A 23,289-nucleotide genomic window follows, 5' to 3' on the forward strand; every position below is an offset into this window, starting at 1 on the left:
TTGCCATGTGCCAGTTTTCCAGGCTGCTTTCAGCCCAGAGTAAGTGTTTAGAGTTACTTTGGTGCATAAATTCGGGTGAGATGCCACAAGAATGCTTGGTGTCCTTTCCTGGTGAAATACCAGTGGGAGTGTTGCAGCTCTCAGATCATGGAAAGACAAATTGTGGCTTGGTAATGCTTCACACTGCCCAGGTGTGTTCCTCCTGCCCCTGGGACAGCAAACAGCTCGTGGAGGGAACACCTCTGGTGCTCGTGGGGATGTGCTTGGCAGAGGGAAGAGGCAGTGCCTGTGGAGCAGTGTGTGTGCCCACGGTGCTGGACTGTGGTCCAGGATTTCACAGGTGCCTGCTGAGGGGTCAGGGTCTTCTCCAAACCTGATCCTGTTCGCTCCACTTCAGCCCATGTGTCAGCAACCAGCAGGATCTGCCTAGCTTTGCTCCTCTCTGAGCATCAGTCACTTCAAACCCTCTTTCTAAGCCCAATCTCCAGTAGAAATCTCTGTCCCAGTGAGGAAGACTTGAGTGCTCTGCTCAGACACATCCACTGGCAAAGCTGCCTTGGGTCGTAATTTTATTCCCCTATTCCCTTGTGTCACTTCCTGCTGTTCATTGTCTTTGCACCCACGAGTTCAGTTCAGCTTTGATTTTAATATGGAGTTTTTGGGGCTGTTTCAGAAGGACAAGCAGGACAGTTCAGGGAGTTTGGAAGCTGTGAGTGATCCCATCCCACAGCCCATGCCCTTCCCACCCTCTGCTGTGCGATCAGGCTCTCCCAAACTGGACCCTTCAGAAGTCTACCTGAAATCCAAGACTCTGTATGAAGATAAACGTGAGTACCTCATCTGCAACTCAATTACCAAGGAATTTCTTCCTTGCCTTATGGGTGCTAAAGCTGCTGAGACTTTGTTACTGAGATTCTTAACCTCCTGTGGATAAAGCATTTTAATGCCTAATTCATACAGAAATTAGAAAGCTGTGGCACACCTTTGTACAAAAAATAAACCCCAATAAAATATGTTTTAAGCATATTTGCAATAAAACAGTTAATCACAGACATGGCCTCAAGGATGAGCTAGTTCTGCAGCAAACCTGCCCTTTTCAGAGGTTATGGAAATAGCTCTGAGTTGTGTTAAACTGACTTTTACACAGAATGTAGCTGTGATTTCTCCTTTCAAAACTGATTTTTCCAGTTTGGAAAGAGAATGTCACTGAAGATTTGACTGTTTGATTATTCTGGTTACTGTTTTGTCAATGAGACAACTGAGAAGGCACCAGCACAGCATAATCCTTCAATAATCCCACCCAGCTCCTTACACCTTTTGAAATGTTGTTTTTCCTTAGCTCCAAACACAAGAGATTTGGATGTTTTCCTGCGAAAACAAGAGTCAGGCTTTGGCTTCCGTGTGCTTGGAGGGGATGGACCAGATCAGCCTGTAAGTGAAGCTGTTCATAGCTACCTGTGTGTGATGAGCTTGGACTTGATGATCTTTTCCCCCCACTTTTCCCTCTGAATTTGAAAAATGCCTTGAGTGGAGGCAGCTGAGCAAAGGCCAGCACAGACACCCCTGGATGGTTGGTTCTCCAAGGGCAGGGTTTAGGAGACTGTAATTCCAAAAAGGCAAACCTTTCCCTCTGGGATAAAGCCTTAAGACTTGTACCATATGTCAGGGGCCATTCCTTCCACTGTCAAGTTAAGAGGAAAAACTTTTGGAATCTCTCCCCCTAGATTGTTTTCTGATTACAGTGAAGGAATTCAATTTTTCCATTCCCAGCTGTGATCCAGTGCTAACCTTTTTTATCTTCCCACCCTAACATGCATTTAAAGAAAAGAGCAAACCCAAAGAATGTTACTTCATGTTGCACTTTCTAGCATTTGTGGTGTTTTGTTTCCATAACAGCCATAGCTGTTGGGAAGTGTGGGGCTGATGTCATGAGTGCTGTGTAGAGATGATCTGCCCACCATTGCTTAACCTCCAACAAGTGCTGGCTGTAATTATCCTTAATCTTTCATTTAATCTGAAAGTGATTCGAGCCTATGAAATAGTGTGTGATGTTCTTATCTGTGGTATATTTAGCAGCACTTTGTGAGGTGGGGGTAGAATTGATAATGTTTGAATTCATTATCTAATCACCCAAAGCTCAGCACTGAAACAACTTGAAGGATAGAACCATCTGAGCAGCTTTTCAGAAGTAAATTTGAGCTCTTTCAAAAGCTTTTGCTTCTTCCCCAATCATTCTGGCCCAGTTTAAAAAAATGGAGTAAGTAGAGTGAACGACAGAGGTTTTTGTTTCACTAATGTCTGGGAAATCATATGTATAATAAGTTCACAGTGTATGCTTGTTTCACAAATTGGGCTTTTTAACAAGCTGACAAATATGCTCAAAAGAGCAGAATTCATGGATATAAGGTTTAAGGATCTATTTGTTCTAGGCCCCTCAGCTCAGGAGGGACATTGAGGGGCTGGAGCAGGTCCAGAGAAGAGCAACGAGGCTGGTGAAGGGACTGAGCACAAGTGCCATGAGGAGAGGCTGAGGGAGCTGGGGGTGTTCAGCCTGGAGAAGAGGAGGCTCAGGGGAGACCTTCTCACCCTCTGCCACCCCCTGACAGGAGGTTGGAGTCAGGTGGGGGTTGGTCTCTTCTCCCAGGCAACCAGCAGCAGGACAAGAGGGCACAGCCTCAAGCTCTGCCAGGGGAGGGTTAGCTTGGAGATTAGGAAGAGATTTTTTAGGGAGAGAGTGCTCAGGCATTGGAATGTGCTGCCCAGGGAGGTGGTGGATTCACCATCCCTGGAGGTTTTCAAGCTGAGACTGGATGGGGCACTTAGTGCCATGGTCTAGTGACCACAGTAGGGTTGGACTTGATGATCTTGGAGGTCTTTTCCAACTCGGTTGATTCTAGGATTCGATGATTTCCTGAAGGTTTTGAATCCCCAGATTGTGCCCCTGAGTCACTCATGCAGAGCACACTCTGCTGTGTCTCTGCTGGAGTTGGACAATCAGATAATCTTGAAAAACACCTTCCCAAATGTCCTGATGTGCCTGGATTCACCTGGATTCCAAGCATTACGTGCTGTGATGAGTTGATGTTGCTGTTCAAAGCCCCTGAGTGTGCTCTGCTGGCAGATTTATATCGGAGCCATCATCCCGCTGGGGGCAGCAGAGAAGGACGGGAGGCTGCGCGCAGCGGATGAGCTGATGTGCATCGATGGGGTCCCTGTCAAAGGGAAATCACACAAGCAGGTCCTGGATCTGATGACCAGTGCTGCACGGAATGGCCAAGTGCTGCTCACCGTCCGGAGGAAGATCTTCTTCGGGGGTAGGTGTCTGCCTGCCCCAGGGGCTGCAGGGCACATAGCTGGGGAAAGAACCTTGGGGGTTTGTAGCCAAATCCACTAAAGCTGCTCTGAAATTGTTGCACACCATGGCTGAGCAGGCTGAGAGTGAGGAGGGTCAGCTGGAACTCTGAGTAAGTGCAGAAAAGCAGACTGGAGTAAGCTGCTGCTTCCTAATGTGCACTGCTCACACAGGGAATGCTCTGAAAATTAGGATTCAGGGCTGATTTCTTCAGGTTTTTTTGCAGGTAGAACAGCCACTAATGCTATGGAAATTGAGTAATGACCCAATCTGCTTTTTGTGCATCACAGAATGGTTTGGGTTGGAAGGGACCTTAAAGCTCATCTCATTCCAAGCCCCTGATGTGGGCAGGGACACCTTCCACGTGTCATAGCCTCAGGCTTTGACATCAGTGTGTCTCTAGAATAAGTGTCTTCAAATCAGAGATGATCCAGGGCACCATCCCCTGATTGTACACTTTTAGATCAGTGTCCAGATTGGCAGTTCAGACAAGATTATTGCCCATGACTCAAGGACTGGCAGAGCTGGATGGGATTTGGAGCTGACACCAGTCCCTGCTCTGATTACTGACCACTATTGCTACGCCATGCTGGCACCAACCCCAAGCCGCACACTTGTGCTGGTGTTGTCTGGTGAAACAGCAGTGTGGTTTGTTCCTTATTTGCTGCTTGGCTCTTACCTGCAAGGGGAAAAGCAAGCTGAGGAGGAGGAGGCACAGCCTGGCCTGGCCCAGAATGGCTCTCCTCGGCCGAATCGCGTGGAGTTCACAAACCAGCCCTGCCCAGAGGTGTACGATGTGCGTCTGCAGCGCAAGGAGAACGAAGGCTTTGGCTTTGTCATCCTTACCTCCAAGAACAAACCTCCTCCTGGGGGTAAGTGCCTTGTCCTGGTGGCTCTGCCACAGCCCAGTCTCGTGTGGCTGAATCATGGTGTGTTCAGGGGTTGGGATGGAGCTTAGAGATCATCCAGCCCCAACCCCCTGCCCTGGGCAGGGATATCTCCCAGCAGAGCAGGTTGCTCAAGGCTTCATCCAACCTGGCTTTGAATATTGTCAGAGTTGGGGCAGCCACAGCCTCCCTAGCCTGGGACAGTGTCCTCACCACCCTCACAGGGAAAAAACATCTTCTAATACCTAATCTAAATTTCCCTCTTTCCATGTCTCCCCATCACTTCTTGTCCTGTCCCTGCAGTTCCTAACACAGATCCCTCTGCAGCTTTCCTGGAGCCCCTTCAGCTCCTGGCAGGTTGCTCTGAGGTCTCCACAAAACTTTCTCTTCTCCAGGCTGAACAGCCCCAACTTTCTCAGCCTGTCTTCCCCATAATAGTCTCTGAGTCCACCCAGTGCTCCAGGGTCGATGCATGAAATGGAAAGTTACATTCTGAGTGGCAAAACCAACTGCTCTGGAGCACTCCGGGGACACACAGTCCCTCTCATCCCTCTGCAGATGTGACCCATTTCCTTCCCATGTTTTCCTTGAGGCACAACACCCTGTACGTGACAAGGCCGTGCTGTTGAGTTGGCATTTCCCTTCACTCCCAGTGAAGCATTCCTCATCAGTTGCAGGTTTTTCCTGTGCTAGCACTGCCACCCTTTGGAGCAGCAACACTCTCTGGGATGACTGTGGCAATTCTGGATCTGTGTGACACTTACCTGACATTCACATGGTGGGATTGTCCTGGGCAGGGCTGGGAGTTAGACTGCAGTGATCCTTGTGGGTCTTTGTGGGTCCCTTCCAGCTCTCAGGATATTCTGTGATTCAGAGAATCACAGAGACTACACAGATTCAGAGAATCACAGAATATTTGGAATTGGAAGGGGCTCACAAGAATTATTGAGAATTATTGAGTCCAACTCCAACCCCTGCACAAGACACCCAAAATCCACCCTGTGCCTGAGAGTGTTGTCCTGGACACTCCTGGAGCTCTGTCAGCCTTGGGACTGTGACCACTGCCCTGGGGAGCTGTTCAGTGCCCAAACACCTCTGGGGGAAGAACATTCTCCCAGTATTCATCCCAAACCTCCCCTGACACAGCTCCAGCCATTCCCTGTGTCCTGTCACTGTCACAGAGAGCAGAGATTGGTGCTGTCTCTCAGGAAGAAGCTGCAGACCCCAATGAGTTCTGCCCTCAGTCTCTTCCCCAGCTGAACAACCCCAGTGCCCTCACACACACCTTGTGTGGCCCCTCCAGACCCTTCACCACCTTCATAGTCTCCTTTGGATGTTCTCTAATAGCTTTAGATCTTTCTTGGTGCCCCAAACTGCTCCCAGTGCTCAAGGTGAGGACAATTAGGCATCATCCAGATGCTGCTTGAGCTCTGTCAGTGACCACTGCCCTGAGGAGCTGCTCAGTGCCCAGACACCCTCTGGGGTGAACCTTTTCCTAATATCCACCCAAACCTCCCTTGACACAACTTGAGGCCATTCCCTGTGTCCTGTCACTGGTCCCAGAGAGCAGAAATCAGAGCTGCCCCTTCACTCCCCTCGCGAGGAGGTTGCATAGAGCCATGAGGTCTCCTCTCAGTCTCCTCCAGACTGAACAGACCGAGTGCCCTCAGCTACTCCTCATGTGTCAGCTCCTCGAGGCCCTTCCCCTCTGTGGTTCTGTGGGGGTGAAGGTGTTGCTGTGCTCTGTTGGTTGCCAGTGATTCCCCACAAGATCGGGCGGGTGATCGAGGGCAGCCCAGCTGACCAGTGTGGGAAGCTGAAGGTGGGCGATCGCATCTCGGCGGTGAACGGCCAGTCCATCGTGGAGCTCTCCCACGACAGCATCGTGCAGCTCATCAAGGATGCAGGCAACGTGGTCACCCTCACTGTGGTGGCTGAGGAAGGTAAGGAGCCCCAGCAGGTGATGGGGGTGTCACCACACTGCCAGAGTGGTGTTCAGCACTTCTGAAGTTCATTCGCTTCAATGGAGTGTTGGAAGAGGTTTGGAAATTAAAGAGAGTGAAATCCTGAGTTGGAAGGGATCCACAAGGATCACTGAGTCCAGCTCCTGGAAGTTGGATGAGTTGGAAGCTCATTTGCTTGCTCTGGAAGAGCTGAAGGCAGGTGGGGCAGGGAGAGGCAGCTGCCAAGGTGTTTATACCCTAAAAGAAGATGCAAGTTTTAACAACACGATGCAGAGAGAAATTCTCATGGTTTTTCAGGTGAGAGAGGTAGAGCTGCTCATGTGGGAATGCATCCTGTGCAGGCCTTGTACTCTCCAGTCAAAGAGAAATGAGCTCTCCTGAGAGCAAATCTTGTCCCCACTGCACAGTGCTGCTGCAGGTGCTGCAGGAGCTTTGTTCCCACAGGGGCTGGTGCTCCTGGGAAACTCTGTCCCTGCTCCAAGGCTGCAGGAACTCCTGCTTTGCAAACCTCTCCATTTAGACCCTGAGCTTTTCCTTTCTGCCATGTTAAAACCCACAAATTGCCTAATGCTACATCCCTGGGATACAACAGAAACATCCCACGGTTCTGTCTGCCAGAACTACCCTTTGGAAAAGTCTCAGCATGTGGAAAAAAGGCCTTGGCAGGATTTTTCCTGCAGATCCCTCACATGCAGCTGCTGTGTCACCTGACAGCAAAGTGAGCCCCATTTTAGAGGCTGTTTTGGTGGCAGTTCCCATGCAGCACCATGTGCACTCCAGGATTATTTCTGTGCAAACAGGTCATAAGGAATGTGTAAAACCCACTCATTTGAAGAGAAAAGCTCTTTTCCAGCCCTGCATTTTTCTGCCTTGTTGCTTATGGGTTTAATTAAACTCCCTGTCGTTATTTTGCCAGAAGTTGACTTTCTTCACCTCTTAAATAATAAATACCTGAAGCCAGAGAGTGAATGAAGTCAAGAGATGATTCTCTCATTTCGCATTCATTGCAAATATTTAACATGCTATCTCAGCCTGTAACATGGAATTTCAAAGACTTAATGTTCCTTTTCCTCAATGCTTGAAGCAGAGAGACCTCTATAAATTGTTATTTTTCTATTAGGATTTGTATTTTTATCAAATCTGGTTCATTCCAGTTTGAAGGGACACACTTCAAAGCAGTTGCCCAGGGTGATGTTTATAAAGCAGCTGAAGTTGGTTGCATTAGATCTGTTTCTCTGCAGCTTTTCATCAGAGAATCCCACACTGGTTTGGGTTGGAAGGACCTTAAAGACCATTTCATTCCACCCCCTGCCATGGGCAGCAACACCTTCCACTGTGTTTTCAGAACAAGTTTGCTGATTATCATGTTTTTAGCAATAATTTATGCATGACCTTACCTGGACTCTGTGTCAGAACTGCCTCCATTACAGATTTGAAGCCAAAATGTAGAGATAAAACCAGAACCTGGAGAGGCTCAACAAAGCAAGGGGGGAAAAAAAACTCCTCAGCAGCAGGTGGTAAAACCAGAGTGAAGATCAGTCAGGAAAAATCTGTGGCTTAGGGGAGCTGCAGTTGGTGTGTGTGAGATGTAAAGGATTTTTGTGACAACGAAGGAGAAAGAAGCAGAACCTCTTCCACTGGAGTGGGAATATATCTGCACTCTCAAATGCTCCTTGATGTAGCTGCAGGAACAGAGTGTAGCTCACAGCAAACCAGCGTGGATGGGAGTGAGTCAGGCCTTGAGGCACTGCAGGGAGAGCTCAGCCTCACTCAGGTGCTTCACGCCGAGGAAGATGCAGCTCCAAACAGCAAAATGCCCTTTTTTTGCCAGGAGCTGTTCATTCTCCCAAAGCACAAACCCTGGCAGGGTTTGCTGTTCCCCAGTCCTTTGAGACCAGTGCCTTGTCCCCTTCCCTCTCCCTCCCAGCTCTCTCAGACCTGTGATCTTTGCTTTTCATGTGCAGAAATGAATTCCCCTTCATGCGCCAGAAGAGATTCTCTAACATTTCTCACAGAGGCAGGAGCCTGTCAGCTTTTGTCATGTGTGAGCTGGAGCAGGCTGCAAAGAGGGCTGCAGGATTTGTACAAACAGATGGCATTTTTCTTGCCTGTGCTTCTAAATTAAAAATCGGAGGATAAACCAGGAGTAAAAGTTGACATTTTGTGTCTCTAGAGAAAAACCTCTTGAAGGCATGGCCTAGGAATAGCACCAGGCAGTCCTGAGCAGAGCTCAGGAGGTCTTGTGTACCTGAGAAATTCAGTCCAATATGCTTTGTTTTCCCTTTCCTTAAGATGCTTGAACAATTCCTAGGTTTTAATGGAGCTTGTTTGTTCTTGGCTGAGCAGAGCAGTGATGTGCTGCACCTAACAGAGCTGGAACATCTCTGCTTTTGGTGCTTGGGTTTATTTTCTTAACCCTTCTAAGGGAAAGGAGTTGGAGCTTCTAATTCAGGACATGAGTTCAGCTTGGGCCACTCTTTGCCATTCAGGCTCTAGCTAAGAGGCAGCTTTTTGCACAGACTGTGGCTCCTTATGCTTTTAAGGCACAGTGATTTTGTATCCTGAAACAGTTTTTTTTTCATAAATGAACTGGATTTATTATAGAGTGCATAGCCACTGTGTTTTCTGTGGGAGGGAAAATAAGCTATGTTAAAAGATTTTATTAAATGGTTATGATACTTGAATTTTTACTTAGCTTTTTGGAGAAGGAAAAACACTTCAAGATTCCTGTTGCTAACCTGCCAGTGAACCTGTGCCCTCAGTGAGGCTGTGGGACCAGTTCCTCACCTTGCCTGGGCAGCAGCAAACTCTCCTTGTGCCTTAAACTCAGTTTAGGCCTTCACCTCCTAATTCCCATTGCTCCTGCAGATCCTCATTCCTTTACCTTTACAAAGGGCTATTTCTCAAATGGACATTGTTCTTCATCTCTTAAAAATGTTATTGTATCAAACATCCAAACCAATTCCTGGATCTGACCAGCTCTGATCCCTCCTGGCCTTTATCACCTTGCAGACAGGCTAAAATCCATCTGTCCATGTCAGGATCTGTTAAGATCATGTTGTTTCCTGAGGAAAAGCAGCAGAGATAAGAACAAAATTCCTAGAATTGCATTCCATGGAACCAGCAAGCTGCACTTGTGTCCCTGGCTCGGAAAATCCTCTCCCTGTGTGTGTGTGTGAGTGAGCTCAGCTCAGCCCAAGGTGCTGCAGCTCCAGCACTGGGAGCAGCAGCTCCAGCACTGGTGGTGCTGTCTGTGGGGTGGGGAAGCCCTGACTGTTGGTGTTGTTTTGCAGAGCACCGTGGTCCTCCATCAGGGACAAACTCAGCCAGGCAGAGCCCAGCACCGCAGCACCGAGCACTGGGGCCAGCACAGCTCAGCACCGACAGGTACAGAGCTCGGGCCTGGGGAGAGGGGCTGAGAACAGCAGGAACTGGCCAGAGGGAGCCCTGTGAAGGTAACATCCACATCCTGTCACCTCTCCTCAGGGGAGCTACAGAAGGTGAAGCTGGGAAGGAGGTTTCTGGTGCTTACCGACTGTCCTGGCCCGAGCACAAGCACGTGGTGCAGTCGGATGCTGGAGCTGCTGCAGTCGTTGGCAGTCGTCACTCCCAGGTACAGGGATCCACCCAGAGGGAGTGGAGACAGCAGGACACTCATCCATCAGGTCACTGCAGTGGCATTGCCATGGAGTGCTCGAAAGCAGAGCAATAAATCATCGCCCTGTCCGATCTGGATGGAAAAGTTGTGTGTAAACATGCACTGAAGTGTCTCACAGATCGTTCTGCTCATGTTTTAACTGTTATGGGGTAGTTGAATTCTCATTACAATGACAAAAGGAACAGAAACCGGTTGTAATGGAGCTACCACAGATGTTGTGTGTGTTTAGCCTTAGCATGAAACCATTACCCACAGTCACACCTGAGCTGGTTGAATTCAGTTTAGAGTCTCAAAATACAGGAAAACAAACGTTTCAATGTGCCTACAGGGCCTCATGCCTATTTCTTTCCTTCTCCCTCTGACTCCCCACAGAGTCCTGGCTGTTTCCCAGTGGAGCTGGAGAGGGGCCCTCGAGGGTTTGGATTCAGCCTGAGAGGGGGAAAGGAGTACAACATGGGCCTGTTCATCCTGCGCCTGGCCGAGGATGGCCCCGCGGTCAAGGACGGGCGAGTGCACGTGAGTTTGGCCTCTGCTCCATTCCTTGGTCCACTTGGCATTTTGACACATTAATTTGCCCCTAGTGGCAACAAACTTGGTTTTCTCATGAACCATCCAGGTCCCAGAACCATCCAGGCCTCTGCCCTCCTTGCAGCTGTCCCTGTGCAGGGACAGCAGTGCTGTGGCTCTGGGCTGTTGGAGGAGACACCTAAACAGCTCTGGACATTCAAACTGGACAGAGATGGACATAAAAACCTTTTTTTTTTTCCAAGTACTATATTAATTCTTGTTTGTGTAAGGAATTCAGGTGTTGTAGTAAAACCAAAATACATGGTTGCAAGAGCAAAGAACAATGGCATGTGAGACTGTGGCTATTGCCCAGAGCTAGATTTTCAGAGGCTGGAGCATGGAGCTGAGCCAGGTGCTCTGAAAATCTATCAGCATGCAGCTGATAGATTTTCAGAGGCTGGAGCATGGAGCTGAGCCAGGTGCCCATGAGATGGTAGATTTTCAGGGACTGGAGCGTGGAGCAGAGCCAGGTGCCCATGAGATGGTAGATGTTCAGGGGCTGGAGCACTGGCCTGAGCCAGGTGCCCATGAGATGGTAGATGTTCAGGGGCTGGAGCACTGGCCTGAGCCAGGTGCCCATGAGATGGTAGATGTTCAGGGGCTGGAGCACTGGCCTGAGCCAGGTGCCCATGAGATGGTAGATGTTCAGGGGCTGGAGCACTGGCCTGAGCCAGGTGCCCATGAGATGGTAGATGTTCAGGGGCTGGAGCACTGGCCTGAGCCAGGTGCCCATGAGATGGTAGATGTTCAGGGGCTGGAGCACTGGCCTGAGCCAGGTGCCCATGAGATGGTAGATGTTCAGGGGCTGGAGCACTGGCCTGAGCCAGGTGCCCATGAGATGGTAGATGTTCAGGGGCTGGAGCACTGGCCTGAGCCAGGTGCCCATGAGATGGTAGATGTTCAGGGGCTGGAGCACTGGCCTGAGCCAGGTGCCCATGAGATGGTAGATGTTCAGGGGCTGGAGCACTGGCCTGAGCCAGGTGCCCATGAGATGGTAGATGTTCAGGGGCTGGAGCACTGGCCTGAGCCAGGTGCCCATGAGATGGTAGATGTTCAGGGGCTGGAGCACTGGCCTGAGCCAGGTGCCCATGAGATGGTAGATGTTCAGGGGCTGGAGCACTGGCCTGAGCCAGGTGCCCATGAGATGGTAGATGTTCAGGGGCTGGAGCACTGGCCTGAGCCAGGTGCCCATGAGATGGTAGATGTTCAGGGGCTGGAGCACTGGCCTGAGCCAGGTGCCCATGAGATGGTAGATGTTCAGGGGCTGGAGCACTGGCCTGAGCCAGGTGCCCATGAGATGGTAGATTTTCAGAGGCTGGAGCATTGACCTGAGCCAGGTGCCCATGAGATGCCATCCTGGTGCTGCCCTGCACATGTGGCTGCTGGCACAAGGCTCTGCCTCCGTTTGTGCTGTGTCTGCAGGATGGAGCTGACACAGATCCTTGCTGTGAGGCTTAATTGGCTGTGGAATTCTGAGTATTGTTAACTTCTCTTATCCTGTTCTTCACAGCAATTAGCTTTTTCCCCTCATCCTTGAGAGACTACACAAGTGTCGTGTTCAGGGCTAATATTTTCTCTTGTATTCCTCCTTCAAGTAGTGTCACACTGAGCCTCAGGGCTTTGCTTTCTGGGCTAGAGCAGCCAAAAGGTTGTTCAGCTGGAGAAGAGGAGCCTGAGGGTAGAGCTCATTGAGGTCTGCACCTTCCTCACGAGGGGCAGTGCAGGGACAGCACTGATCTCTGCTCTCTGGGACAGTGACAGGACACAGGCAATGGCTAGAGATGTGTCAGGGGAGGGTTAGTTTGGATGTTAGGCAAAAGTTCTTCTCCCAGAGGTGTCTGGGCACTGGAACAGGGTTAGGATGGATATTAGGAAAAGGTTCATCTCTCAGAGGGTGGTTGAGCATTGGAACAGCTCCCTGGGGCAGTGGTCACCAGCCCCAAGGCTGACAGAGCTCCCGGAGTGTTTGGCCAATGCTCTCAGGCACAGGGTGCAGTGTTGGGGTGTCCTGGGCAGGGCCTGGAGTTGGAATGATGATCCTTGTAGGCCCTTCCAACTCTGAATATTCTGTGATACTGTAATGTAGGAGCCAGCTCAGTGCACTCTGCTTTGCACAGACAGCTGTGCCATGGGTTGCTGGGGGGGCAGAGGCAGCAGGATCCTGCTGAGAGAGCTCCAGCTCCCACAGGGATTTCACATGGAGCTGTTCCAGCTCCCCTTCCCAGCACTTGGCTCTGAACCCTTCACTGGGCAGGGATGTGCCATGTGTCCCCAGCAGCTCTGCTGGGAGCACAGAGAGGCTGAGCTCATCCAGCCTGAGGTAATTCACACTTCTCACGTCGTTCAGCTTTTCTCCCTCCTCCTCTGGAAATGGTGTCCGTGTCTGGCTGTGCTTTAAGGTTGGAAAGAGGAATTTCTCGCCCGGCTGGTGGCAGCTGAGCACGTCGCAGTGTCCCTGCCTGTCCTGCCCGATGAGGAGCCAGCAGTGACCTCCTTTGGCAGAGTTTACTTAGCAGAGCCCAGCCAGGCTGTGTGAGCCACTCGCCTTACACAGCAGTGACATCCCTTGGCTGCTCCGTGCAATGCCAAGTAGGTTTCACGGCCCTTTTTTGGGAGATGCTATTCCAACCCCTTTCCAGCAGCCTGGGAGGTTGGTGCGAGCTGGAATTATCTGCCCAGTACCTCTGAGAGTTGTTAAACAGAAGCATTTGCCTCTAAATTAAAACCCAGTTTGCAGTGCCAGAGATGCCCCAAGACTAAACCTTTTTGCTCTTTCCTCATCAGGTTGGTGACCAAATTGTGGAAATCAATGGAGAACCCACCCAAGGGATCACTCACACACGAGCCATCGAGCTGATTCAGGCTGGAGGGAACAAAGTTTTGCTGCTGCTGAGACCAGGGACTGGATTGATACCAGATCACAGTATGTTGTCTCCAGGGCTGTTTGGTCCTGAGGGTCCAAGGCAGGGGAGGACAGTGGGATGAGGAGACTCTGCTGCTCCTTCCCTGCAGCAGTTGGCAGTTCCCTTCATCACAGGATAAATTCCAAGATAAAAGTTGAAATATTTCAAAACATGAAGAATATTTCTGTGAAAACTAACACAAGTGCGTAGGAATATGTCACAGTGTGAAGTTGTTGCCTCTTTGTCATCAGTTTCTCACCTCTGTCCAAGCTCTAATCAAGTTGCCCTATAAAAATGTGCTGATTAACCCTGATTGCCTTGTAATTGAAATGAAAATTCTCTGTGGAGCAGCAATCAGTTCAAAATGCCTCTGTGGTTACAATCTTGTTTCTGCACAGATTGACTTCCCTGGGTTTAGAGCTCTGAATTATGGAATGCTTTGCTTTCCAAAGCCAACCCTTGGAAGCAGCAGAGGGACAGCTTTGCTCTCCAGAGAGATTTGGTGGGATTAAAGGTGGTTTCTGCATCTCCAGCAGGAAAGGACAATTCCATAGCCCAGTTAAAAAAAGAAAGGACAGAAAGCAAATGGTTGCAGAGCTCAGAACTGATGATTTTGGGTCTGACTCAACCCCTAAACTGCACATCAAAGACTTGTGGCAGCAATTTAAAGCAAAGATATTTCCAAATATGCATTTTGGTCCTTTAACCTCTGGTGCTGCTGGTAAACTTCCTAACCCATAGGGTCACTTTTCCTGATCAAGAGTTTTCCATCACTGTGACCAACCCTGAGTTTATCCTTTCCAACCCCAAACACAGTCTGAGCTACCAAATACTTTGTGTGCTCATTTACAGGCAGCAACTGCTGTTCACTCAAGGGGTGAAATCTGCTCAGAGCTGTCTCCATTTCCTTCCTCCTGGGAGCTGGAAGAGGGCTCTGAACATCCCTCTGCTCCCACCTGCCCAGCACAGGGAGATCAGGGAATTCCATGGCATGGAATCAGCCCATCTGTGCTGCCAGGGCTGTGCTGGGGCAGCTTACACGAGTCCTGCCTGGGCCTGCTCACCTCAAATTACCTCCTCAGCGAGGGGGAGAGCTAAGTACAGTCTGCTTTGTGCTCTGGTGAAGCTTCTGGTTGGGTGTTTGGGCACTGGAACAGGGTTAGGTTGGATGTCAGGACAAGGTTCTTCCCCCAGAGGTGTTTGGGCACTGAGCAGCTCCCCAGGGCACTGGTCACAGCCCCAAAGCTGACAGAGCTCAGGGACTGTTTGCTCTCAGGGACATGGTGGGACTTTGGGGTGACCTATGCAGGGACAGGAGTTGCACTCAATGATCCTTGTGGGTCCCTTCCAGCTCAGGATATTCTGTGCTTCTGTGGTGAGATTCTCTTCAAAACGAGGCATTTCTGAGACAGAGGGAGGCACCTCCTGCTCTCTCCTCACCAGCAGCTCCGTGTGATTCCAGCAGTGTTTATCCCACACCACGAGGGCTCTGCAGTGCTTCTCTGGGATCACTCCTGGGCCTCTTGTTCACAGAAATGTCCTGAGCCTGAGGGAGAATCACACACAATCTGAGGGAACCTCTGGAGCACATCTGGCCCTGCCCTCTGTCCACCATGGGCCCTGGGATGTGCTGCAGGAGGTGGTGGAGTGGGAATGGTTGTGTTGCCTCTTGCCTTGCTGTTAATCACACGTTTCTGATTGAAATCTTGCTTGCTGTACCCTGTGATTTTTTTTGGTATGTAGTTCTGGGCTTTTTCTCTTCCTCCTTCAGGTTTGGCTCCTTCCAGTCTGTGTCCCTACGTGAAACCTGAGCAACATTAAGGGCTTTCAGTGCTTTTCTTGGTTTTTCCTTAAAGACTTGGTAAATCTGCATGTCTTGTGTTTCATCTCTTCCTAGTGTTAAAGTGCAAAGCTATGAATAACCTCAACTTTTCACTGTTTCAGATTTCTTTGAGCGTAACAGTTCCAGTTCATTTAGTTTGATTAAACGATGTAGGTCAGGGACTTTGCTATTTTGAAATTTTGCTGTGTAGGCTCTAAAATTGTTTTGATCTGGGACCATGTCAGCCCTGCAGAGATCAGGCAGCACTCTGAGCACGAGTGTTTTTCCATGCTCACATCCTCAGGGTTGTTGTAGAACAGCACAGGACAGAAATCTGACTAAATAAGGCTTTGAGAATATGTCCTACAGAATGTTTTCTAAATGGAACTCATAGTTTGCTGCTGAGGCTCTAAAATGTAGAGCTATGTAGTGGTTATGGCTCGTTGTGTGGTTATTTATCAAACCTCTTTGCTGTTCACTTCCAGGTGATTGGGATAGCTACAATCCATCTTCGTCAAATGTAATATATGAAGAGCAGTCACCATTACCTCCATCTTCCCATTCTGCTTCCCCATCTGAAGTGTGTTATTTCCCAGTACCAGGAGAAACTTTAAGCAGAGTTCAGCTGTCTGAGGAACTGGAACAAGCAGAGAACACTGTGCCTGACAAGATAAGCACTTTAACTGAGAACCAGTGTGAGAGGAAGCCTCAGTCTTCTCCCCAGAGAGCAAAGAACAGATGGGAATGTCCCTCCAGTCCTGGGTTTGGAATCACTAAAAAAGGTAGTTTGGAAGCAGCGACCAGAAGGGACAGATCTGCCAGTCCAGCAAAGCCAGGGGCTGCTGAGGGACTCCCTCAGGTGGGATTCAACAGCCCCAGGAAAGGGGATCCTGAGAGAAACCAGCTCTCACATAAACCTGACAGTCCCAGGAGGAGTGAGAGTAAACCCACAGAACTAGGGATGAACAATAATGACAAAAGAGAGTATTCCACTGGAAATCCAGGAAGGTCAGCCAGTCCCCAAAGGCATCTGGGGAAGCCAGGAAGCACAGAACCCATGGGCAGGAGAGCTGCAGAGGATAAGGTGACTGTCGAGCAGCTGAAAGGTGGAAATGGTAAACCTGGAGTCACCAGGAAAGACATGAAGCAGAAAACTGCAGGAAAGAGGGAAGGGTGGTCTGCAGAGCGACACTCCGGAGCGTTTGATGGGAACACCCTTCCATTCAGGGGCTCCAGGAGAAATGCCTCTGAGGATGACTTACTGAGCAAGGCCAGCTCTGGAGAGGCAGGGTCCAGCAGGTTCAAAACTTCCAGCCTTTCCAACATCCCACTGCTTTCCATGGAGAAACACAGGTGGGTGGAAACACAGGAGACTGTGATGCTGAGCAGACACCACGGAGAGAGGCACATGGAGCTGCCCCACCAAACCAAAGATGGAACTTCCCAGTCTGAGAGGAGTTCCCCAGTGAGGAAAACACCGATCACTCCTGGGCCGTGGAGGGTCCCTGGGGGGTGGAAGGGCACCCCAGCAGCAGGAGTGGCTGGAAAACGGGTGTGACTGACTGACACTGTTTTTTAGAACATGTTTTAATTGAGTTTCTATTAAGGGTCATTCAGAGCTTTGTTTCTTTTCACACAGTTGTCCTGGGTTTGTTTGTTTTTTTTTTTTCTCAGAAACTGGTTAGAGGAGGGGAGAGAAAAGTATTTGATTTGTTCTTAAATTATCTAAGCTGCATGAAGGACCTTTTGGATTGCTTCAATGAACCTCTTCCATGAGCTGCTGTCCCCGTGTCCCCTGGCAGGCAGTGTCTGCTGCTCCCAACCTTGCACTGCTGCAGCTTCTCCCAGTGCTGTGAGTTCCCAACAACCTTATTTAATGCCTCTATTGCCAATGTGGTCCTGACTCACTTCCTGTTCTTGTGCCAAGTTATCTACTGTATCCAGTCAATCTTCTCCTTCCCACGTGGATTCCAGTCACAGACAAGGCAGGTTGGGGCTGAAGTTGGTGTTTTCCCCAGAGCATGTTGCATGTTTACGTAAGGAAACACTTGTGTTCTTGCTGGGTCAGGATGGGTGAGTTGGTTCCATCAGTTCCAGGGCAGCAGATGAGCCACTGATGGTGCCCAATTGGATGTGTTTCCTGGAATTTTTTTATATCTAATACCAAACCCTGTAGCTAAAAATGATGTTTGACCTAATTTTGTAATTTTGCTTGGTCTGAGCACAGCAAAATTGACTTCCTCAGTTCAGGATTTGGTTTGCAAACAGCTGTGTGAGGAGAGAAAATTCAGGGGTCTGTTAATAACATCACTCCTTTGGTTGCAGTTGTCGCATCTCAACATCCTCAGCCTCGTGTGGAGCTGATACTGAAGTCCCATCTTTAATTACTTAATGCTAGTTAAGAACTGCATTTTTTTTCCCCTCTGTAGAGGTAAAAACTGACCTTAGACAGAACCAGCTGCCAGAGCAGCTGCCTGAGTGACTTTCTTGCCTGTTTATGTTAGAACTCTTCCATAGTCACGTTGAGTGTGTGATCTGAGTGCTCAGTAGGTGACACACAGGGTCCAGGAGGCTCAATGTCTGTGGTTTGGGCTAGCAGAGATGGTTTAAGGAGAGATGTTACCACCAGAACCTGCTGCTATATCAGTCCCACAGCTGTAAGAACAGCTCAGACTGAAAGGGGTTGTTTTACTTGTTTTAGTGATGATTTCCTGACATCTGAGGTTTTTAATGAGTGCAGAAAAGTGGTAAAAGGAATCATAGAATCACAGAATCAACCAGGTTGGAAAGAAAAGATCATCAAGTCCAACCCTACTGTGGTCACTAGACCATGGCACTAAGTGCCCCATCCAGTCTCAGCTTGAAAACCTCCAGGGATGGTGAATCCACCACCTCCCTGGGCAGCACATTCCAATGCCTGAGCACTCTCTCCCTAAAAAATCTCTTCCTAATCTCCAAGCTAACCCTCCCCTGGCAGAGCTTGAGTCTGTGCCCTCTTGTCCTGCTGCTGGTTGCCTGGGAGAAGAGACCAACCCCCACCTGACTCCAACCTCCTGTCAGGGAGTTGCAGAGGGTGCTAAGGTCTCCCCTGAGCCTCCTCTTCTCCAGGCTGAACACCCCCAGCTCCCTCAGCCTCTCCTGGAGCTGGAACCTTGTTGGTCCAGTTGGCAGAAGGAGAAAGAAGTGTAAAAGATTGAGCTTTACTTAATTTAGTCCAAATTCAAACTCTTTGAAAGTGCAAGAGCAAAGCTCCCATTTGGCTTTGAAGCACTGGATGTTTTTGAAGGCTAATGAAGCACAGTGAGGCAGTTCTGAGTGGAATTCTTCACAAGTACAGCTGACTGCTCAAACAGCTCTTAAACAAAGACTTTGGGAATTCAAAAGGCTTTAAGCAGCTCTGAACTGTGCTCTGCTGCTCAACACCAGGTGATCCATTGAGGTTTGCTGTGTAGCATAACACGTACAAATACTCCCTGGGTGGAGTATGACTGTGAACTATTTAATACTTTGAAGTAGCCTGTGTAGATATTCCCCTGTGTTCTCCCCAAGAGGTTGGTTTCTGCTGAGCTGTGAGCACTTGCCCTGACCACTGAGTACAGTGACAACTCCGGACCTTGAATACCAGATGAATTAGCACCACTGAAATGATTCCCCTGCCATAACTCTATTTTTTCTATATGTTAATGTGACCTGATAATGTCTTACCTGTGTGTGATTTCTCCTTCCATAGACCTCGTACCTGTACTTACTGTATCAGATGACTTAGCCATGTGGCCTTGGAATGCAATGTATGGATGTACTGGGTGTAAATGTTTATATATTGTACAGCACCTTTATACAGACTTCTGAGGTTCTGACTAGAGAGAGACCTGTAAATCGCTCATTATTTTTTATATAGATATTAAAACCAAACTCCAGTTCATGCCTGTTGGTTCTGCCCTGTGTGACCAGGTTTGGGTTGGCTCTCAGGGGTGTCACCCAGGGGTTACCCACACACTTGCTGCTTTTCTGCAAAACAAACTCCCTTTATTACTGGGAGGCTCCTTCACCCCCTGCCCAAACAGCAAATATTCCACAAAGGTGGTGTCAGAGTCACCAAGTCCTGTAGGAACAGTTGGCAACGATGAAATACTTGTCCTGAAGGTTTATTGGTACATTTTGCTATAGAAAAATTGTCATCTCCTTTTATATCTTACAACTTTTCCTCGTACAGAAAATAGCTGTAAACAATCTCCTACCAACAATTCTTCTCCTGCAGAATGAAGCTCTGAAAAGCTCCTCAGTTTTTGCTCTTTTCATTACTAATAAATAGAAGCCACTAGAGTCAGGGGAAGGGAAATGTAACAGGAAATTTAACACGTTTTCTTTCTTTCCTATGCCCTTTCTAAACACTGACCTGAGGAAGTCGTTGCCTGAGCTGTTCTTTGCCCAGATTTCCTCCCCAGGTGTTCAGGGTGAGGTTCCATTGCAGTTTGGGGCTGCAGCAGCTGTTCCCAGCACAGAGCAGAGCTGATGTTGCAGGCAGGACAGGATGGAGCTCAGAGTTACAGGAAGAGACACAGGGAAATCTTCTACAGCTCATTTCCCTGTAGTGTGTGTTGAAAGGTTTTACTCCTGTAACTGATGTTCCCAGAAAACACTCAGCATTTCTTCGCAGCAGACCCAGCACAAACCAACAGCAGGACCTGGAATTCACCTGGTGCATCCTGAGGTGGTTCTGGAGAAAGAGGCAAAGCCTTGAGCACGTGGAGCTTAAAGAAATACTGTTCAGCACAGTCAGATAAGTGCAGCCAAGGATGATCCATCTGAAATACTTCAGTGTGCTTGGGGCAGGTTGGCTGGGAGGGGAGGGCAGGGCTGACTCCCTCCTTGCCACACACCCAGTTTGCAGCAGTGTGGCCCCAGTCACAGCCACTGGTGTCCCTCCAGCCACAGCTCCTGTGTGGCTGTGGTGTCTGATGTCCCACACCAGTCCCTGCTGGTGTCAGTGCAGCTGCCAGGACTTGGGCCCATGAGTCCAGCTGTCTGTGCCATGGGTTCATTTCACCTCACCCATGAGACCAGTCGATTCAGGTTGTTGTAGAACAGTAAAGCAGAGAGAAAACTTCTCTCACACACTGAGAATCTGTTTGAAAATCACAGTCACAGATTTCTGCTTTCTGCCCATGCTGCTGGTTCTCTTCTCTGGTCCCTGGGAGAGAGGCCAAGGGCTGATGTTCTGTCGGTTCATGGTTTTATCTTCCATAACTGCAAAGAGACAGAGAGTGAGTTTGGATCTTCAAGGTGTGAATGTTCTTCAGCTACAGCTAAGACTCAGTGTCCCTTGCCCCTCCTGCTCTGCTCAGTGAGCTCCAATTTCAGGGTGAGCCATGGGAGGACTGGGATAAAGGGAAGAAACCCTGGAGTCTAACAGCTTGACCTGAGCAGGGATGAAACTAAAATCAGCCCTGGCCTCCTCCCCAAAACTGGCTCAGGGAGGTGGAGACTCACCCAGTGTGTTCTGTGCAAACCCACAGCCTTCGTGCTGGGGCAGGAGGAATCTGGCAATGGTACAGAAGTGACCCCAGAGCTGTTCCTGGTGGTTTGCAGTGACACTTACTCTGATATTGAATCCTAGAAGGTCACTGATCACTCCTGAGACAGCAGAGAGGATGACAACCCGTGTGATGTTGTAGATCAGTGGGTTCATGGTCAGTCCATAGAGCCTGAATGGACTATCCAATTCCTGCAGCGAAATGACAAGGACAAAGAGTCCATTAGCACTGACCCACAGCAAAGCAATTTATCCTCAGATTTTAGCTCCACACTGGTGCTCGGGAGCCTGTGCTGCCCTGCACAGCCTCTGTGTCCTCTCTCAAAGGAACTGCACATACAAGGGAAGAGCAGGACCACATTGCATTGCATGAGGCACCATGTCCACAAACTTCAGCCATTCAGGCAGAGTATCCTACCTTCAGCAGCTTCGTGGACAGTTTCAGAACATTGTTTACCAGAGATAGCTGCTCCTTCTTGTTTGGCTTCTTCTCCATCTTCAGGTACAAGTTTATCTGTGACAGACACCACAGGTGTTGAGATTCCAGCACCAGCTCCCAGCTGACTTCTAACTAAGGGATCTGCTGTCCCTCCTGCAGTGCTGCTGCAGCCACAGGCAGGAATTGAGCACTGATACATCATTCTTTCCTCCAGGTGCTCTGGCTAACACACTTTAACCCAGAGACCTTAGAATCTGAGTGTATCCCAATGTCACCAGCTCATCCCTCCCCAGCTGGGCAATGTTTTCCCTTCTGGCCAACACATGGGTTAGTTTCTTCAAGTTTGATTCCACTAGGCTGGTTTGAAATACTATCCAAACAACCCACAAATCCAAAGGGAGAACAAACCAAAGGGAGTTACCTGCTCAGTGAGCAAGATGGAAATGTTACTGTACTTCTTGTTGGTTTCTGAGCCCAGAGATGCCAGACGGAGTAAGAAGAGGAGCAGTGCTGCCTCCCACATCAGGAACTCCCAGTTGTAAGCTGCATTCAGGAATGTTTTGTGGCCCTTAAGAACCTGTATTAGGGGGGGGAAAAAAAGCACCAGTGTCAGTAACAATGTGCCTGTTCTTGGGAGAGGTGCAGAAGCCCTTGTTCCTCCTCTGCACCAGGCCCTGAAATTTTCCTAGTGACACTAAAACCCCAGAGCTTGCTCTAGGGGATGAACCTCCCTTTCCAACTGAACATGACAGAGTTCTTAAATAATGCAAAACTCTGCACATTGGGGTCAAACAGCTCCTTTGGGGTCAAACAGCTCCAGTCTGAGCACTTTGTAGGTTGGTGAAAGCAAAGCCTCCAGCACTTTGGGGGTTCTCCCTACTTTAAAAAGCAGAAAGGTTAAAATCTCACCTGGGCACAGCATATAAAAGCAATGGAAAGTGCCAGTAAGAAGACTGAGGACACAACAACATCCACAGACCTCTGGGGGCCTCGTCTCTGTGGGAACAAGGACACAGGGTCAGGGCTGAACTGGGATGAGCAGCCAAAACTCACCCCAAAGAGTTGTAACTGTTACAGCCTCTGCAATAACCAAACCCTGGATCAGAACTCACCTTCAGATAAGAGCGAAGGGATAACCAGATCTTGATGTTCTCCACCTTCTTGAGCCTGAAGTGAGGAATTTCATATTTCCTGGCTTTCCGAGCTGATGTGATGTGGCTGAAAAGCTTGGCAAACAAAAACCTCTGCAGGTTAAAACACAAACACACATAAATTAGTCTCCACCAAACCAGATTGCTTGGGATTGTTAGTGGTACCTGGCAGAAAGGGTCACTGGGGAAGCTGTTTTCATGAAATCATAGATTGGTTTGGGTTGGAAGGATCTTAAAGCTCATCTCATTCCACCCCCTGACACGGACAGGGACACCTCCCACCAGCCCAGGTGGCTCCCAGCCCCATCCAACCTGGCCTGGAACACTCCCAGGGATGGGGCAGCCACAGCTGCTCTGGGCAACAGAGACATGGTAAGACCTTAGGGACAGGTCAGAGCAGCAGCACAGGGGTCAGGAAAGGTGTTGACAAGTCTAAGTTCATGACTGATCATTAGGAGCCTTCCCTGACCTCGGGCACCTCACACCAGCTCTGACACTTCAGCTGGGTGAGACCTGCTTGTCTTGCCCATGTTTCCTGTGCCAGCAGAATGGTTCTGCTCCCACACCACATGGTAAGACCTTAGGGACAGGTCAGAGCAGCAGCACAGGGGTCAGGAAAGGTGTTGACAAGTCTAAGTTCATGACTGATCATTAGGAGCCTTCCCTGACCTCGGGCACCTCACACCAGCTCTGACACTTCAGCTGGGTGAGACCTGCTTGTCTTGCCCATGTTTCCTGTGCCAGCAGAATGGTTCTGCTCCCACACCTGCCCCAGTTCAGGGAAGGTGACACTACCCTTAAACTCACCTGTTTGTATGTTCTCTCAGCAACACACATCATGAAGAAAAACATCCAGGTTAAGCAAAGCCTCTCCAGGAAGTTGATGGCAGACAGGATGAGGACAGGAGCACTAGCAGGGGCTCCACAGAAGATGTGCAGAAGCTCCTTCAGAGAAATGGAGCAGAGCTGCTCCAGGTTATCTGCACGGAAGAGTCTGTAGAGGAATGGCAGGG

General features: G+C 49.4%; 2 protein-coding genes across 2 annotated transcripts in view; one reads left to right on the plus strand and one right to left on the minus strand.

Annotated features, from left to right (window-relative positions):
- Positions 1-15,931, plus strand: part of MAGI3 (membrane associated guanylate kinase, WW and PDZ domain containing 3) — a gene marked incomplete at its 5' end in the record, with an annotated part of 29,574 nt that extends 13,643 nt beyond the window's left edge. Inside the window, 11 exons of the mRNA XM_009072556.1 lie at positions 674-827; positions 1,340-1,431; positions 3,122-3,314; positions 4,039-4,224; positions 5,997-6,182; positions 9,497-9,590; positions 9,690-9,816; positions 10,234-10,377; positions 13,213-13,351; positions 15,103-15,192; positions 15,639-15,931. Coding sequence (XP_009070804.1) covers positions 674-827; positions 1,340-1,431; positions 3,122-3,314; positions 4,039-4,224; positions 5,997-6,182; positions 9,497-9,590; positions 9,690-9,816; positions 10,234-10,377; positions 13,213-13,351; positions 15,103-15,152 — 1,365 coding nt within the window. The remainder of the gene's footprint in view (positions 1-673; positions 828-1,339; positions 1,432-3,121; positions 3,315-4,038; positions 4,225-5,996; positions 6,183-9,496; positions 9,591-9,689; positions 9,817-10,233; positions 10,378-13,212; positions 13,352-15,102; positions 15,193-15,638) is intronic.
- Positions 15,932-20,379: 4,448 nt separating this feature from the next.
- PHTF1 (putative homeodomain transcription factor 1) overlaps positions 20,380-23,289 on the minus strand; it is a gene marked incomplete at its 5' end in the record, with an annotated part of 5,704 nt that continues 2,794 nt past the window's right edge. The window contains 7 exon segments of the mRNA XM_009072557.1: positions 20,380-20,400; positions 20,753-20,878; positions 21,105-21,200; positions 21,547-21,702; positions 22,035-22,121; positions 22,238-22,369; positions 23,084-23,289. The exon segment at positions 23,084-23,289 is cut by the window's right edge and continues 12 nt beyond it. Coding sequence (XP_009070805.1) covers positions 20,380-20,400; positions 20,753-20,878; positions 21,105-21,200; positions 21,547-21,702; positions 22,035-22,121; positions 22,238-22,369; positions 23,084-23,289 — 824 coding nt within the window.

Source organism: Acanthisitta chloris, unplaced genomic scaffold, assembly GCF_000695815.1.
Source record: "Acanthisitta chloris isolate BGI_N310 unplaced genomic scaffold, ASM69581v1 scaffold3404, whole genome shotgun sequence".
NCBI classification, from domain to species: domain Eukaryota; kingdom Metazoa; phylum Chordata; class Aves; order Passeriformes; family Acanthisittidae; genus Acanthisitta; species Acanthisitta chloris.